Source organism: Thunnus maccoyii, chromosome 14, assembly GCF_910596095.1.
Source record: "Thunnus maccoyii chromosome 14, fThuMac1.1, whole genome shotgun sequence".
Classification (NCBI taxonomy): domain Eukaryota; kingdom Metazoa; phylum Chordata; class Actinopteri; order Scombriformes; family Scombridae; genus Thunnus; species Thunnus maccoyii.
The window spans coordinates 26,077,868-26,097,024 of NC_056546.1; the positions used below are offsets into that span (position 1 = coordinate 26,077,868).

Below are 19,157 nucleotides of genomic sequence, written 5' to 3' on the forward strand. Positions count from 1 at the left end.
TAAGAGTGATTCCAGGGCTGCTATAATGACATTTTTTTTTTTTTTTTTGCAAAAGAGTTTTCAAGTATGTGACTGGCACTGTAGTAAAGTTCACTCTCACTGTTGCAGAGACCCGGGGTTTGATGCTGGTAGTGATACGTTTGGCTTGTTGACCTGCATAAAAGCTCAGGTCAGGGAGCCAAGGAAATAGAAATCCAATAGCTTGCCATGCTATTCCACACCGTGGCTATAATGTGCAATGCTGTGGGAGTGCAAGAACATTACTGTGTGTTTGCATGTATGTGTGTATACAGGTCACTGTGAGTGTGTGTGTGTGTGTGTTTGTTTGTGTTTTTCTCCCATCCCCTTCAGGCCAATGTGAGTGTGTGTGTGTGTGTGTGTGTGTGTGTGTGTGTGTGTGTGTGTGTGTGTGTGTGTGTGTGTGTGTGTGTGTGTGTGTGTGTGTGTGTGTGTGTGTGTGTTTTATGACCTGCCATTTCAGAGTCAAGTATCTGAGGTGTTAGCTGCTTCAGAGGGAGGCAACGACTCCTGGCCCTTTGATATGGAGGACAGACAGAGACGGGTTCTGCAACACACACACACCTCATCCCCCTTTAAAAAGAAGAAACATTTAAATTTAAAATTGAATTTAGATGTTAGACTTGTCATTGTGGATTATAGTCTTGCTGAATGAGTCAGCTAAACAAGGACTTTTATGCAACTGAAAATTAAAACACATGTATGGGATGTACTGTATATTCCATATGATTATTTTGTTTCACTTGCAAAAACATGTAATAACAAGTATTCATTCTTTATTAAATGTTAAGAGTAGGACTTACTTTGCCTTTTAATAAAGTATATATGCTTTGCAAACTTACATTTTAGTGTAGATTTTAGACCAGATATCATTCAAATAAACCTGTTTTGTGTGTGGGAGAGAAATTTGTGCAGATTCACATCAGGTTAGATGAGGCTCTTCTTCCCAGAGCTGTGAACCACAGTGGAGCCATTGTCCTGGGCAGGAAGAGCAAATCTAATTTAACCCTATCCCACCCTGCAACACCCCCACACTCCCTCCACCCCCGGCCAGCATCACCACCACCACCACCCAAATACCTCTAGACTAATTGGGTCTGAAATCAAACTCCACTCACCCTCACTGGACCTCCGGCACTGTGACAGCGTCAGGGCTGGAACAGAGGGATCACTTTATATATAGAGCACAGAGGGGTTTGGATTGAACGACCGTGTATGAGAGGGCATTTTTAGAGATGCGATTGAGAACACAAACAGCAATCCTCAACTAAAAGTAAAGTTGTGATTCCAGGAAAATTGTAAAAACCACAAAGTATGATTCTATAGCAGATTTAAAAAAAGGGACTTTACCTTAAATTTTCTGTCATTCTAAATACTGTATTCTGAGTCTGGCATGGCAAAACATAAGTACTAAATGACTAGCCTTCTATAAATATATAATTTATGTGGGAATCTGTTTCACCAACCATTCTGAAGTAATGTTGAACACTCAAACTCTGCTGACTCGCCCATATTTTCCAGGCCATTGTCAGTCAACCATTATCAACCAACTCGCCCCGAGTAACCTACTTTGCTTACTGTGCAGCTAAACAAATGCCTTTGCAGAATATGCCATTCATGTGTCCTTTCCCCCAGTTCATTCATTTACAGTGGATGACGCAGACGAATGGAAGTGAGCGACCTAACAGAGCTGAAGGACACTCATTAAACAGACCTCGTCCTATTTTAGCACAATGCTCACTCAACCAATAAACCACTGTCACATGTCAATCACTTGAGCAGAAAAGATTCAAAACACATAAACTGTATTTGATTTGCAGCTTTAACATTTAATCTGGAATAAATAAGCTGTTATTTCCCCCTCCAGTGCTACTTTCTCCGTCTTTTACTCTAAAGGCTACGTGGGGAATGAGATTCTAATGATTTGGTCGCTGGCGTGAAATAAAGTCACGTCTCCAGTTATGTCTGGTGTCTGCAGGCGGTGTTAAACACTGTGTTCTTTGCATTCTACAGCACTGGGCCGTGAGACTTGATGTGTTTTGAAGATAAAATACAATGCAGAATAGCTTAGTGTGGGAATTTCACAAACTGCATGAAACCATTGGCCTCATTATGCATCCTCTGTTGCTGTGAAACAGTTGTTAACAGTATTCTAACCAGATCAAGATCTAACTGTAGCTGCAGGTCAACAGTAATGTTCACTGTAACCTTCACGCAGTGCATGTAAGCGGGTGACAGTCAGCCTTCCCCAGTAAACTGAGTTCTTAAGTGTCATGTAAATGATAAACCTGGGTAGGGGATTAGAGAAACCTGATTTCTTCACGTAGATTTCTCCTGGACAATGCTGACTTCTCTGCCATGTTTACATGTCACTGCATTTCTACTTTCACAAGTATGCATGTGCATGACAAAAGTCTGCAGAGAGAGAAAGCACAGCGGAGCGACTGGATGAAAGGGGAGATCATTACACGGAACGATGCGTCCTCGTATTTAAAATAATTCCATCCAAAGTCAAACTAAAATGGAAACTAACACAAAGTAGCATGCAGAAATCTAAATAGTCCATTTCCACTGCTGAACAGAAAGCAGCGTCTTCTATCACAGATAGTTAAAATCAGTAAGTCATGTTTCCAAAATAAGGTCAGTGCAGAGGAGAAATACTAATCTGCTGCATGTATACGTGGATTTACAGTAATCTGCCTACTTAACTGCATAAACACATAGATGGAGTACCAGTGAGCTTTACTTCATCAGGATAGTTCAGAGTCAGGAATTTCAGGAAAGTAGAACAAATTGATTGTGTTACACAAATGTGATGACAACTCAACATGTTGGTCTCTATATAATAATAAGCACCAGAGTCAATTTTACATCAAATTCTCAACGTCAATCTTACTAAGTTGGATCTAATAAGATTTCCCTAACTTCTTGTCATTCTATGCTCCAGCGCTATCAGACTTTATAAAATAGGCAGTAGAATGAATTATGTAATGAATGATGAAATAGATGCAATCTGTGAGAGGATTTACTGTTAGAAGAGGATGTTTATTAAGGCTTCAGAAGAGGCACACATAATGCACTGTGGAAACAAATTTCCCCATGGGGATGATAAACATATCTAAATATCGATTTATCTATATTCAATGTCTGAAAGGGGCCATAAACATAAGTTGTTGGTCACAGAGCAGGGCACTTTATTGCAAAACTAGAATAGAACTTTATTGGCGTTCTTTGTATCATCTCAAATGCAAACAATGATATTTTGAAAAACCTGCAGAGAACAAACAGGCAAAGAACCTACTTTTACCAATATGACCTGCCAGAGTCTACAGACAGTTACCTGTAGATCCTCTTTGACTTATAGCTGCACAGCTTTGTGTCAAATCACTACAGGTGATGCTGGTGTTTCTTCAGATTTACAGATCTACAGTAACAGGAGCCTGTGTTTGGCTCCCTGTTGAGACAACCATTGACTTGTATTTGATCCACTGACTGCAGCAGCTTTATTACAAACGCTGCCACGGTGAGTTCAGACCACCGGTGTATTCTTAAACCATTATTTTTATGGTAATTCTCATCATTTTCATGTTAATGTTTCCTGTTGGTGTCATCGTTGTTGTTGCATTTGGTCTCCACACTCCCTGTTTCTCGTCAGCCACCAGAGGAAGTAAGGGCTATAAAGAGTGTGTTTTTATTTCACACCTCTCTGAGTCTCGCACCTATGCTTCCTGATGTCTCGGCTCCACTGTCGCGTCTCTTCTCTCTGATACTGCATTAGGAAGACGGTGTCTCTTTGAGCTCGTGAGAAGATTGACGTTGTGGTCGTTTTGCTGCTGTCTGGTGAAATCTTTGTCTTTGTACTCAGATTCACCAAGATGCACTTTTAAGCTTAATGAACAGGTTTTCGGTCTTAAGGGGAACTTAGAGGAAGTCATCCCCCTTAGATGTGAGTGGCTGAGTTGAGGAATGGACTCTACACTACAGTGATCATGATGACACCAGCAGGGAATGGAAAGCGTTTGGAATTTCTCTCATTTCACTGTCCTGAAAGCCCGCCTGAAACCCCCCACCCACTCCTCCTCCTCCTTCACTCAATGGAACATCTGACACCCCCCCCAGCTGCAGTGGCTCAGCGAGGATTTACTGAACAGCAAAAGTCCGTTAAGTCTCTCTTAATGCAATTCGGCACCTTTAATGGCTCGACTGCTGATCAGACACAATATGGCTGCAGCCGTGTGTAAAATGTGAGTGATTGAAGACCAGCAAACAAGGGTTTATTGACATTGACCATGTTTTTATGCTGCATGATGTGGATTGAAAACATAATAATTCACTAACATATAATCACAGATGGTTGTGCTAGTGTCAAACAAAATTGCGAACATTCAGTGGTACAAACAATCTTACATTTTCTTTTCTAATAAAATTACTTAACATGAATCGGTACAATGTACAATCAGTTTATTTTACTGCATGTGAGACAGAATAGAGCGAGTTCTCTTCTTCTATTGTCACAAAAAAAAGTTTTAAATTAGTTCCAGGCTGATTCTTAAAGTATAGCTTCACTGGTTTTCAGGTCTATCTTAAAACAATACTGGCACGCCCATATTGATGGCTGTAATCATTGCTCCTGTCTGTATTGGCTGTGAAGAGATCCTTTAATGCAATTCTCCTGAAAGTGATGAGCGGTGAAATCCAGATTTGCCAATTCAGAGTTGAAATGCTTTCTAAAGTTAAGTCGAAGCAAACACGAGGTTTCAATCGAGTGGGTATTTTTTCAAAGTTGACGTCTTTTTAAATGGGAAATTCCCACCTGAATAGCTCCATCTGTGCATACCAAAAAGTATCAGTGTCTGACAATCACACAATCATAATAACAAAAGTATTTAAATCAAAATGTAAAATGATTTTCCACAGATTAATACTTTTTTTCTTTTTTTATTGAGACAATTAATATATACAACGCACAACATATATTATTTACATGCCTACATACATGTACGCACATGTATCTGGGGTTCACATGTAATGTGGCCAAAACCGTCCCCTGGCCACCAGTCTAAACACGACATGGGACTTACAAATGAACCAATTTAATATTCCAAATACCATAACACATTCACATATACAATACACACACACATCCACACACACACATACACAAATGTAGTTGAATTAAACCAGAATATGTACAGAGGTAGGTGAATGGGCTTTAACAACTAAATAAACGACCAAAAGGAAAATTCAATAGATATATAACTATATCAATAATTATAATAGTTGTAATAATAAAAAATATGTAAAAAAAAAAAAAAAAAAGTAATAGAGTCGTCATCAGTGTCATCAGCCCTCCACAGCAGAACATAGCATACTGGTTATGTTGTGATAGCTGGAATCATCGCACATGCTGCACAATCAATAATCCTCTATGATCTGTCTGTCCGCAGCACTATGCCAATAGAGGATTAATACTTAATTAATACATGTATTTTTGTTTTCCTGGAGCTTTTTCACCATCATCTGTAAATTATTTATATTTTTGTAGCCATGCACAGTCCTCTGTTTCCTTTGTGCATTGAGTTTTAGTCCAGTATTGTCCATCTATATCACACTCCGAAATCAGAAAAAGAAAGGTTTTCTTTGTTTTTTCATATACACGCTGACTTTTTTGAGTATACTCAAGCTTGTCACCTTTCCAGGGTGAACACAAAGTGCTGCTCTGAATTAGTATGTAGTATGGACTTGGGACACAGCTTATTACAGCCTCGAAGTCTTTGGTCTGTCAGAAGTTTCTTTTTTAATTCAGCCGTTTGGATTTTGCGGCCAATTAAGTGGTAACAGTGTTACAGTTCAAGTCTTTAGATAATGGAGCCAGTTTCAGATTAAAATGTACAATTCCTCAGAAAAGATAATAACGTGTGTCTGGTGAATATTTTTTTTTAAATCTTCCATCAGATTAACATTTAAGACTTTCTAAATAAAAAGGCAACCAAAGATCTTAGTCCAGCTTTTAGACAAACTCCTCAGAAGCTCAGAATGGTACAACTGTTATACTGTTTCCACAAGTGGCACAAGGTTAAGTTTTTCCCTCACACTCCTGCCCTGCCCAGCTCAAATGTACTATACCAGTGCCAGTGAATGCCAACTGCATGCACACACACACACACACACACACACGGAAGCCTCACCCCTTCTTAACCAAATCCATTCATTCACCAACTGGCACCGATATTGTCATTTGCAGAGACTGGGATTGTCCAATATTAACTTGCGTAGTCTTTCAATACAAACAAAAACTACATAGGTCAGCTCTCATGCCAGCACACACACACACACACACACATATACACACACATCCAACACCCATGGCAGTAACAGCATGAAAGACAATCCCCTTGAGAAACGGAGTATTTTGCGCCAAAAGCTCGAGGAGGGAAATCGCGTTAAGCGATGTGTAAAACCTCCGTAGAAAAGCAAATAAATTGAATGCAGCTAAAATTTCCTATTATGTCCCTTAATGTTTGGGAGGAGGAGGAGGGTGGGGGACCGTAAAGGCTTGACATCAGAGGCTGGGTTGTCCCAGAGAAAGGCAGCTTCTTCGTAAAAGAAAGGAATTTGTCACTCAAGCTCCTAAACTCTTAAATCTCCTCTAATACTGTACAATCAGCAGCCTCTAATGTTCACAGACCAGGTTTCCCTCTCCACTCAGACTTCAGGCTCTGCTCCGATTTTACGCCTCCTCTCTGAAGAGGAAAAACAATCTGGGTTCCCAACCATGTGTGTGTATGTATGTATGTGTGTGTGTGTGTGTGTGTGTTTTATACTGTATGTGTGCTCATGGGGGTCTGTATACCTCCTGCTTCCCTCCCTCCTCTCTTCCCATAGTGGTAGTGTTTTGGCTAGTGGCTCTGAAAGCCTTTTGAAGTTTCTGGTGTTATCTTGGTGTCAGCTGCGGTGAGGATGGTCAAGGTGGGAGAACAACAGTCTCTCACACACACACACACACAACCTCTGTGTCAGATAGTCGCTGCATGGACAACTGGAGTCGTTAAATGAAGTCATACGTTGTGTTTTCCCTCTGTTTTGAAGTGTGTGTCCTCACGCTCACACCTTCTCCTTCACCATATACAACTGTCTGGGAGAGTATAGGCTCATGACAGGCCTGTTTCTGTATATATGTATATTTATATATATATATATATATATATATATATGTGTGTGTGTGTGTGTGTGTGTGTGTGTGTAGAAGCATTATGGTACCACATCCACAGTCCTCTGCTCTAGGAGGACTAAAAATAGGAAGTTTTCAAAAAGAAAGTGTTTTTATTTTTCATTGGAGCGATTCCTGGCAGTCACCACATTTAAGAAAATCCACATGATCATCACATTCAAAAATGTTAGCAATCCGTCCATCCATTCATTAGCAAGTAAACAGGAAGTTACAGTAAGAGCAACGTTAGCAGTTTGAAGTGTGTGTGTGTGTGTGTGTATGGGCATATTGGTGCAACGTGTTGAAGCAGAATATTTTTGAATCCACTCATACACACCCTGATGGTGGTTGGTTATATGAGTTATAGTTTTGTTTCCCAGAAGGCCTTCCAAACCCAGAGAGTACACACATGCGCGCACACTCACTCACACACACACTAAGTATGGAACATGCTGTCAGCCCTGCATCATTCAAATGTCGCAACGGTTGCAGCAAGAATTATTGAGAGAAATTAGGTGACGGCAGAAAATTGGAGGAAATGTTTACGCACAGGTGGTCAATGATCAGATTTCTCCATAGCCACCTGCCATATTTTTGAATCTGGTATGTTTATTACAAATTTGATAATTCGGCAGCCAGAAGAGTTTTTTTCTCCCTGTTTTTGGACTCGCAGCGCAGTGACAGGCACATTTTTTCCTTTGAGTCCGAATGCGTCTGAATTTTACAAATACTCCACTGTTCAAGCTGTGGAAACTGACTTATTTAGAATTATTTATTTCAGCTTGAGTTTTAGTCAGACTTTGGATTTAATTATTTTGGATACGGGGAACACCGCTACGAGTAATGGTTTTTCCTCTCATGCCACGGCAGCACACGATATTCTGAGTGCAAGGTCTACGTCATGCACTGCGCTGTTGTAGAAGCCCGTTTAGAAAACTGGTTTCAGGATTCTTCAGCAGACATCTAGCTGTGATAAACCACATAGACAAAAAATTCCAAACCCTGATTTGAGGAAATTAGGTTTCTCCTTTTACATGATTTTCAGGAAATCATGTGACCGCAGGCAGACAGCCAGCAAGGACTTGCATTCATGTAAACACGTTTCTTCAAACATGTTTTTTTGACTTCTTACACTCATCTCTTCTAAGCCTAGCAATGGTTTGTGCACTAACCAGAGTTTCAAGTGACTCCCCACATCCCCCATAGGAAAAAGAAAATACCTGGAACCGGTTGCATCAGCTCTACATAAGTTCAAATTCAGCTGTCTTAAGTGGGGATTTACATAACATGAAATAAATATGAGTTGCACAAACTAGTTCTTACATAGATATTAGTTAGCTGTTATGAAATATTTACACAGGGTATCTTTCAGCTGTAGCTGGTATGTAGCTAACTGAGCCAACACACAAAGCTACGTTAGCTTGCAAATATATGGTTGAAGAGTGAAAGAGAAATGAAAAATGTTTAATAATGATGTGAACTGGGAAGATTTGAAACCACTTTTGAAAGAATGGAAAAAATACCTCAAATCAAGAAATGTTACAACAGTAGATTAGCTAAATGTCCAAATGTTGGTTAGGTTAGCGCACAACGGATATAATGCACTCATTCTAAACTGCATTTGAAAAACACATTTCTCCATATATGCATCTATAGATAAAACAAAGTCATACCAACATTTATAAAGGCCAAGATTAATATATCACAGTAATACGGATGTTTCCTTGGCTCAGGTTTACACATTACTGAAGTCCTGAACTAGCTAGGACATTCCTCAAGATTTAACCTGATTAAGTAAATCACTAGTTTGAAACGAGCTACCAGTCACTGATGGATTTACAAACAGCTGGTGCAACCCGATCCTGCACTCTGCATCTCCCTCTCAGAAAGCTTTTGTTTTGACTTTTGAAATCTTAATATTTAGCAGTTGTATCCCTGACCTTTCACCTTATAATAAGCTTGTGGACAACCCTAGATCCCTGGGCAAAGGTCCTCTGGTCATTCCTAAAGACTAAAGGTGAAACCACCATTAGTGCAACCACTGGCCAGCTGACACAGTGGGTTCATGACTTGGAATTGGCACCAGAATTCATGAAAACAAGGCAAGAGTGGAAAAACATGACACAGTCACATGCACCAAAGCTGTTTATTATTTGGGAAAAGATGATTTATGATCTGTCAACATGTTTTGTTGTTGTTCATTCACATTCAGGCTGAGTTTATTCACTCTTGCTTCTGTAAACCATGTTTGTATGTCTTAAAAGTATGACACTGTGACCAGATTGTTTTGTATGAATGTGTGGTCTCTGTTCTCAGATGTGGCAGGTGTGTCCGTGTGTCCTCCTGTAGCCCTGGACTTGGGCGTGGGGCTCCTGTGTCGGCTTTTTGAGCTGTGGGAGCAGGTACCAGCAGGTGTCCTCGCCCTGACAGAGTGGCTGCTGGGAGATGAGGAAGGCGATGAGGAGGCAGATGCAGACGAAGCCTCCAGTCTGGTGAGAATGCTGTCTAGTTGTTTGTCATTTGGGATCAGAGTAACTAAAGTGTCCAGGAATGTGTGATCTGGCAGCAGATATATTGTCACAACTTGTATTGTGACACTTTGATATAATAACAAACAGGAAGTGGGGTATTTGCAAGAAGATAGACTACATAAACTTAAGGTGATTTCCCATCAAGTGAAACTGAAGTCCGTTGAGTTTCACTTACATGGGCTACAAATTTACAAATTATTTGTTTTCTTTCTACTCAGGACTTTATAGACACTGAGAGGCTTCGTAAGGCATGACCTAACGCAAAGTGGCTGTAAACTACGGCTGCTTACGGCCCGGCGCTGACATATCTTTATTCACTTTTTACTTACCACACACATCTTTACTAGTGACAAGACCTGCTGTACAGTCCAGGCTACTGTATTCTAAGCTGCAACAATCAATATTTTTACATTAAGTCATATTACATTGTGTGATTCGAAAGTCGTTCCTCATATTGAAGGATTATGACTCAACTCTGTGGATTCCCTCAATTCTATAAAGCGTTTACACATCTTTTACCTCATTGTTTTGGTTTATTTGGTTATTCACAACTATTTCCATTAACACTGTCTACAGTATCAGCAGGATTTCACTAAAAAAGCTCTGAAAAACCCACTCATTGTGTCCCAGAAACATGTCTCCAAATTAATGCTAATGTTACTCCATATCTGCTGGTTGTTATTTGTTTTCTTTCTACTCAGGACTTTATAGACACTGAGAGGCTTCGTAAGGCATGACCTAACGCAAAGTGGCTGTAAACTACGGCTGCTTACGGCCCAGCGCTGACATATCTTTATTCACTTTTTACTTACCACACACATCTTTACTAGTGACAAGACCTGCTGTACAGTCCAGGCTACTGTATTCTAAGCTGCAACAATCAATATTTTTACATTAAGTCATATTACATTGTGTGATTCGAAAGTCGTTCCTCATATTGAAGGATTATGACTCAACTCTGTGGATTCCCTCAATTCTATAAAGCGTTTACACATCTTTTACCTCATTGTTTTGGTTTATTTGGTTATTCACAACTATTTCCATTAACACTGTCTACAGTATCAGCAGGATTTCACTAAAAAAGCTCTGAAAAACCCACTCATTTTGTCCCAGAAACATGTCTCCAAATGAATGCTAATGTTGCTCCATATCTGCTGGTTGTGTAAATAGGCAACTGTTTGCTAACATGTTAGACGTGTCAACTTTATAAGGTGATAGTAAAAAAATCAGTGAATACTGCTTTATATCAAAATCCAGTAAACTGACCACTTTGCTCATGTCCAGGATGAAGAGGAGTTCCTGTTCGAGAAGGGCGACCTGAACCTGTGGGCCGAGCCAGTCCAGTGGGTGAAGCTGCTTCACGGACACCTCAGCTCCCTCATCCTGGCCTACAAGCAGACCCAGGACCCGGGAATGGCAGAGCCGGACCAGGTCCACCTGATCCACACACTATCAACCCAGGCCCAAGCCAAGGCCCTCAGCTCCCAGCAGGCCCTGGACTCCCTCCCAGCTCTTCCCCAGTTCTCCTGCACCATGGAGCACGCCCGGCTGGTGCTGCGGCAGCAGAGGGCCACTCTGGCTCTGGATGTGCTGCAGAGGCTCAGGTAGAGGTTAGCGGGCTTTGGCTCTAGTTGCACCAATTGTTTCAAGTAAGAGCTCCTCATATTTCAATAAAGGAAAAGTTATCAGATAAATGAACAGCCTCAGTGAACCAACACAGACTGGCTTTGTGGTCAAGTCTTCTTATTATCATGCTAAGAGACTGAAGGAAAGAACTGTTTGTTTTTTTTACTCTGTACTCGCCTCTTACTGTACATCTTATAAATGTTACCTCATTGATTACATGTATTTTAATTTTTATGATCATTGATGCCTTTTTAATTAAATATAATGTCTGAAATTACATCAGTTTTGATTCCAATCTTCTATTTTTCCTACAAGGAAATACATTATTGTCTCAATATGTCACTTTAATAATAATACCGGTATATGAAGGTTGTCCTCGTAGCACCGCAGTATGGAGAAATGCAGCAGTTGTGAAGCTGTAACAATAATTCAGCCTGAGCTTGTGCAAAACAACACTTGATGCTCTGTTCTCTTATCAGTGAGAATGTGTCACACGACAAACTTCAACAGTGTCAGCATTGAGCACACAGGCCGTTCTGCTTTCTACATGTCTACCAGGGATTTAAGGTTGGAGCTAAACAACACAGCGCCTAAAGCTTCAAGCACAAACTTCAATGGTGCAATTGTGCAGTGAGCCGAGCTTTATGGCCGAGGCATGGGATTGTGAAAGTGTTTTCGCTGACACGTCACCCAAGTTGTATTTCAGTATACGCTTTGACTTCTACTGTATGTTTATACGAGGTGTTATTTTCCTGTGATATTTAATTTACTGCAGGATTCTTCCCATTGGACTGTGTTTTTATGCTTCCCTCTAGTTTTCCTGGTTATGTAATTAGGAGGACAGCACAATGAGCTACTGTCCTCTGTGTGTGTGTGTGTGTGTGTGTGTGTGTGTGTGTGTGTGTGTGTGTGTGTGTGTGTGTGTGTGTGTGTGTACACATGTGTAAGAGTGTGTGTGTGTGCACTTCCCTCTCATACAGCTGGACCCTTCTCCCTCCCTGGTAGCCATGTTCCCTGTTACAGTAAAACTGACGTAATGTTTTGGAACAGCTCAACATCCCCCAATAAAAACAGTCGTGTGATGGGAGAGTGGTTTCTGCGGACGAGGACATGTTCAAGGGATTTCTCAGGAGCCTCGCTGTGTCTGTCCTTCACATTAAACTATTTATCACAACTGCAAAGCGCAAATAGTCCTGGGGCAGCCCTCAGCCTAATTTTAGGGTTGGTAGTAGTAGATTCCAAGCGCTTATGTGACTTGTTTTTCGCCTGTTGCTATTTCCCCCCCTTTTTTTTTTTTTTTCTCCGACATCTCTCCCTCCCTCTCCAACCAAACCACTCAGCTCTTGAGAGAATATTGAATCATGTCACAGAAAGAAAAATCATTTTTTCATTCTTCTTTTTTTTTTTTATAACCACTCTTCCAATTATGATTTGACATGGAAAGGACTTAATGGTTACCAGTGTTGTAGAAACCAGCAATTTCTGGTGATATGTGCTGCACAACGTTTTTACACCCTCCTGACCAAAATATCTGCCTTGCGCAGCCCTGATATAAAGTCTCGTCCTTCCTCTGCCAACTCTGCAATCTTTCCATTGTGGTTTTTAAAACTTGACATAACTCCAAAAGCAGAGTGGAGTAGTTTGACATTTTCATGTGAACATTCTGCCATCCTGGGAAGGTTACATCATGCTGAGACAGGGGCAGCTTATTACAACCGTGCTGCACTCTTTGACTTTACAAAGGAGGACTGTGTGGCTTTGTTATTATGAGGGAGACTGGAGGGAGTAGGGGTTTTGCTGAAATCATCAAAACATCAAGTGAGAAGACAAATTCTTTACAGAAATCAGCAAAGTATGACTATTACAGCCTGAATGTAACTCTTGCTCCTGCTCTGCTCAGCAGGTGGCGCACCGGTCTTTCCCAGTCGATTCCCACTTTTCTCTCATGGGGGCAGTGTTGTTCCACATGAAAACCACATTCCTCCAGTCTGAGTCCTGAGATTGGGAAAAACAAGTTAGAGAGGAACTGTGGAGGAGTGCTTTAAAAAGATTAAATCAAAGTGAATGTACTTTTTGTTATTAGTGTGACTCAACGTATTGTCCTTTTAGGAATCACAGATTTTTAATCTCAAGGTTAAATCCACATTTTGAAGCTCAGATACAAAAGTAGGTCATGTGAGCACAGTAGGAATGAACTGCCTGTGTCTCCATGTGTAGTAGACTGGAATAGGCTGCTGTTGCACTGTGGAAGTCGATTATGCAACCAATGGATTCTAAAAATTGTACTGCACTCTGCCTGGACTCCTCTCCGCTCATACTTGCGGTCTCACTCTCAACCCATCCACAGGGAGAGGGAGGGAGAGGCAGAGTTTTCCTTCCATTACAAATACTTGTGTCAGCTTCCAAGTGTGGTGGTCCAGAGGCTAGAGGGGTGGCCATTGTCACTGGAGGGTCGCTGGTTCAAATCCCAGAACTTTGCTGGGAGGCTTGGGGGGGAGTGGAAGGGGGGGGGGGGGGTCATTGAGGAATTATTTCCCCTTTATTCACATTCAGTCAAGGAGCTTTAGAGCAAGGGACCCAGCCCCCCACATGCAGCTTCATTAGAGGACCCAGGTGTGAAAGTGTGAATGGTGAAATTAGTGGAGAATAGCTTGCATACATCGTAGACTTCCCTTGATGATACTACATTCTTTCTCAGCGAAAGTAAACCCAAAAAGCAAAACCAACTTCCACGAAATTGGTTGTGTGATTAAGAAGAAGAAAAAACTTTTGAGGGGTGTGTGGAGGATGGTGAAGAGGGGGGGGGTGGTAAAGGATGGTTAAGGGGGGATGGTTAACGGAGGGGGCGGTGCCGGGGTTGGATTTCAAGGCGTGGTGTTAAAGAATAAGTGACCAACCGGTGAATGGAAGTTTTTTTCAGAGGGCAGGGGAGGAGCAGCAAAACTTTGCTTGAGTTTGCCCCTCCCCGGCATCACGCATTTATACCCAGTCAAAAAGGCTAGAGCGCACAGTGAAGCACTCTGGCTCAGCGCTTCTCGAGGGGAGGAAATAAAACCACCTACAACTCAACAATACAAACCTACCCCCCTTTTTTTCCTTCTTCTACGGACTTAAGCTACACACAAACTTTTGAAGCAACTTTTCAAAACTTTTCCACAACCAAAACCAGTCGTGGCACAAACTACCGCTCGTCGCATTCAAGGATCCTGGTCGGTCCTCCATGAAAGAGGGAGTGCGGCAGCAAACTTGGGGAAACGAGATGTCTGCGACCGTCTTGTCTGCTTTCTACGACATGGACATGCTTTACAAGGTAAAGTTATGAGAAAATGTGGACTTTTGCCTCTTTGCATCCAGCGTGAAACAAATGAACTTGACTGAATTAGCGTGCTTGAACTTAGTGGAGTGATTGTGTTCAGCTGCAACAAGTTGCTGTGCTGCAGACAAAGTTGTCTTAAACATGCCATGTGCTCTAAATAGTGACAGATTACTGCATTGCTAACTTGAGTCTGTTCTTTCCAACAGCAAGATAAAAGCATGAACATGAACGCCCTGCACATCAACAGCATGCTGGACAAGAAAGCGGTGGGGGCTCCGGTCACTTCTCCGGGCTCCGGCGGCTCCTTCACACCGGGATTTTTCCGCAGAAACTCAACCAGCAACATGGAGGCGATGAACAACGGCAACAAATACTCGATGGGCTCCTACAGTAGTCTGAAGGAGAACACACCGAGCAGCAACAGCAGCGCCACAGCTCTCATGAACAAGGAAAACAAGTTCCGCGACCGCGCTTACAGCGAGAACGGAGACCGGGGCGTGCTGCAGCAGAAGCCCGGCTCTCAAATCAACTCCACCCGCTACAAGACCGAGCTGTGCCGGCCCTTCGAGGAGAACGGGTCGTGCAAGTACGGGGAGAAATGTCAGTTCGCTCACGGCTACCACGAGTTGAGGAGCTTGTCCCGCCACCCTAAGTACAAAACGGAGCCGTGCCGCACCTTCCACACCATCGGTTTCTGCCCGTACGGTCCCCGGTGTCACTTTATCCACAACGCCGACGAGCGCCGGCCCGCTCCGGCCGCCAACGCTAATGTGCAGGCAGGGGAGCCAAGGTCGGCTCGTGAGCTGTGCGGTTACGGCCAGAGGGATGTCTTGCCCCCGCAGCAGCTCGGCTACACCCCGAGGGACAGACCAAAGCTTCACCACAGCCTCAGCTTCTCCGGCTTCTCCACCCACCACGGACTCGAGTCCCCCCTGCTTGACAGCCCCACGTCCCGGACCCCACCACCACCTACCACCGCCTCCTCCTGCACCTCCGCCTCCAGCTTCTACGAGGAGGTGCTGTCGCCCAACTCGGTGTCCTGCATCAACAGTGCCTTCTCTTTCCCCGGACAGGACTTAAAAGCCTTACTGGCCCCACTAGCCGTGCACACCCCCGGCGGCTACGCCAACAACCACTCCACCGGTGCCTACTACGGGAACATGCAGGGCAGCATGTGCCCGCCCTCCCCTCCGACCTATAACATGAGCCACTTGCAGGCGCTGCGCCGCCTCAGCGAGTCGCCGGTGTTCGAGCCTCCTCCCAGTCCGCCAGACTCGCTCTCTGACCGGGAGAGCTATGCGAGCGGGTCCCTCAGCTCTTCCGGGAGCCTCAGCGGCTCCGAGTCCCCGAGTCTGGACGCTGGAAGACGGTTGCCAATCTTCAGCAGGCTGTCGATTTCAGATGACTAATCATGTTTTGTTTTCAAATGGATTATGGATGGGCCAGGGGGGGCTGGAGGAGTTAGAGGGTGTTAAGTGAGTGAGGTAGACTGTACTTCAAGCAGAGGATCCCTGTTCAGCCCCCTCACCCCACAGCCCTTCACCCAATTTCAGCAGCATCCACCCTGCTGAAGTGCCTTTGAGCAGCAAGACATTGAATCCCTACCAGCTCCAGGGGTGCTGACCCTGCTCTGACCTCCCTGGAGGGGGGCAAGAGAAGAGAATTTCACCCACAGGGATCAATAGAGCATCACAGTTTAAAGTGTCCTTGACCTGGCATTAGTTTAGTATTTTTTTTCTTTGTATGTAATATAGCTGTATTAAAACTTAGATAGCAAACAGAAGGCATTCCATCAGTGCCTTGCCCAAGGGCTCATGGCAGCCCGTCTCCCTTTTGCTCTATCAGGCAAGCCACACTTTTCCTGGGATTAGATGTGTAACATGACTTGACAAGAAGAGACTGTAAGCGGTTTCAGATTTCCTCCATCCTGCCAAGAATATGCCTTGACTCAAAGTAACATTTTGTTTTTCTTTATCAAAGTGTGTTTAAATATATATATAAATATATATATTATTTTTTTTCCTATCTGAAAGCTTCAACTTCCATTCCAGATCTGTCTTCTCCCAGCGCCACCCAGTGGTTCGTTTGGTTAGTCTAGTTTGTTGCTTGGTTAAAAAGCACTCTTGAGTGGGGTTTGTTTGGGGAAATCACTGCTGATGGTTGAATATATATTTTTTTAGCTGTTTTTGAGTGATTTACATAGCAGTGCATAACTGGCTATGGACTATTTAACTTATTTATTATCTTGTGAAAAAAGTATAGGCTACATTGGTAATTTGTGTCCATACTGTATTTATCAAGTATGATGAAGCAATAGATCTATATTCTTTTATGTTTAAATTATGATCGCCATTATTAATCTGCATAAAGTGGAGTGTATGTTCTTTTCACAGTAATATATATATTTTGTTTTTTTTCTCCTTTTTTTTGTAACTTCACTTGGTTATTTTTATTGTAAATGAGTAAAAAAAATCTTAATTTAAGAGAACGTATGTGATATTTATTTCATTAATTTTGTTTCCTTGTTTACGTTTATTAAAAAAAAGTTTGCGTGATTGCTGTTTGCTCCTGAGGTTGTGTGTCAATGCTGTAGAAGGCTTTTTTTTTTTTTTTTTTTTTTTTTTTTGGAGGATCCCTATTTAGATGTTTCTGTAGAATGTATAAACGATGTGGTTGTACAGACCGTCCAAACCTTACTTCTTTTGTTTTATCTAGATCAGACTTCAGTGACAAAGAACCCAAGTCAATAAATTAACCAAAAAGTATTTTTGTTTTCTCTCTGTTTGCACGAGGTCACACTGTGATTCCAGCCACGTGCTAAAGAATGTAGCAATCCCTTGTGCCCCAGTATTATTGTGTAGTGCCTATGGGGTTCACCATCTTGACATGCCTTAAAATTAACCAAATAAAGTATTTTTCCTACATGGCATCTTTTATACACAGGTTGAACTGAATGTAGTGTTGGATTCTTTTTTTTTTTTTTTGTTTTTAAAGGTTGTTACCACTCAGATACTCTGACAAAAACAACCGTAACCTTTCTAAGTCCCCATTCCTCTTATTATTTTGATTTCCTTTTGCTCTGTTTTTTCATTTTTTTGATATTGAAATCTAGTCTGAGTCTTGAGAGTTTGCTGGAGAGGGAAGTGGTTGAACACGTTTGGTTTGTACATAGTAGGTACAGGGGGATGCGCACTATGTACTTTTGACTACTTTATCAGAAGTAAAGCTTTTTGAATGTAACAAAACGGACAAAAAGACAACGCGAGTTGTTAATATTTTTTTGGGGAGTCAGTTCACTACAAATTGAGTGTGAGACTGTTAACTTTGTACTGTACATTTTTTGTAGTTCTCCCAATAAAAATCATTTTCGAAAAAGTTTCAGACTGTCAAGCTGTGATTTATTATACGTTTGAGTGTCAAGATCTCATGTTGGCTCGTGCAAAAGGTGTGACATCTAAACATATGATCAGATCAAGCATGAGTGTGACAGTCCTACTTCTCATGTTGCTCTCGTAAACACATCAGATGTTAAAAGCAAATAGTCCTGCAGTGGAAAAACCCTGGAGGCATGAGAGAGTGTGTCCTGGGCACAGTAGGGCCTCAGCTGCCCTGTGACACTACTTGGCCTGGGGCCCTCAAGGTATTGGTCCCTTGGTATTGGTATACAGTAAAAGCAATGAGCAGTTAGTTTCCAGAGAATTCCAGTCTCCTGTCCAACAGAGGAAGGACTGAACTGTAGGTGTACTCTGAGACAGGAAAAATCAGATTCTTAAGAAAAGCAACACCACCACAGCGACTAATAGCCCTGAATAAACTGTATGTAACATTACATAATGTGTAATATTCTGCTATAAACAGAGAGCGATGAGCGATATGTCTGCACCATCTGAGGAATGAGGTCTGGAATTTTAAAATGGAAAATATGTAGGAGCCCAGAGCCTCAGGGGAAGTCAGATGAATGTGTTGGTGGCTCTGGTTGGATCCTGGCCATCACGATAAGATTTTAATCTTTTAATAAGTTGTGCGTTGTAATGCAGTTTTCTGACATAATGTGCTCAGGCACAGATGAGTTGAAGTCTATCTGAAGATTAAGGAGTGAGGAGTTACAGCTGGATTTCTCGCCAGCGTTACAAATCGACATGTTTCAGTCACATCTGAATGATCCTATATGTTGTTTCGCTTATTAAGCTTTCAAAGAAACTTGTGATTGTGAGTGACGTCATTGCCGCTCTGAGATGAATGTATCAGGCTGGGAACTGAACACCAGCCATCAAGCCATAACTGATTAACTCCCCAGCTGTAAACGTGTTTCTACTATCAGTCGCTTGAGCAGGTAAAATGGGGACAACGGCTCATTTTGCAACTCACCGGGCTGTAGTGGGCAAAATACATCCAACCCCTGCCCTGATTGGAGTGTTATATTCGGTCATGTCTGGAGCAAATAAAATCTCTGGCC

General features: G+C 42.2%; 2 protein-coding genes across 5 annotated transcripts in view; both read left to right on the top strand.

Moving 5' to 3' along the window:
- thada (THADA armadillo repeat containing) overlaps positions 1-11,662 on the top strand; it is a 99,178-nt gene extending 87,516 nt beyond the window's left edge. For 3 of the 4 annotated variants that reach the window (XM_042432955.1, XM_042432954.1, XM_042432956.1), the window contains exons 37-38: positions 9,545-9,720; positions 11,044-11,662. In XM_042432955.1, the coding sequence (XP_042288889.1) occupies positions 9,545-9,720; positions 11,044-11,367 (500 nt within the window). In that variant the 3' untranslated portion in view covers positions 11,368-11,662. Of the gene's footprint in view, positions 1-481; positions 5,262-9,544; positions 9,721-11,043 lie in introns of those variants that run through there. The other variant, XM_042432957.1, reaches the window with a different exon arrangement.
- Positions 11,663-14,358: 2,696 nt separating this feature from the next.
- On the top strand, positions 14,359-17,169 carry zfp36l2 (zinc finger protein 36, C3H type-like 2). Its single transcript, XM_042433587.1, has 2 exons — positions 14,359-14,695; positions 14,908-17,169. Exons 1-2 carry the CDS (start codon positions 14,606-14,608, stop codon positions 16,108-16,110), a joined length of 1,293 nt encoding a protein of 430 aa, XP_042289521.1. The 5' UTR covers positions 14,359-14,605; the 3' UTR covers positions 16,111-17,169.
- The last annotated feature ends 1,988 nt before the right edge of the window (positions 17,170-19,157 follow it).

Bases quoted from the DNA above. Each gene is read 5' to 3' on its own strand.
- zfp36l2 (XM_042433587.1), top strand. From the start codon at position 14,606: ATGAAAGAGGGAGTGCGGCAGCAAACTTGGGGAAACGAGATGTCTGCG. The intron at 14,696-14,907 runs GTAAAGTTATGA...TCTTTCCAACAG, and splicing joins ACATGGACATGCTTTACAAG to CAAGATAAAAGCATGAACAT.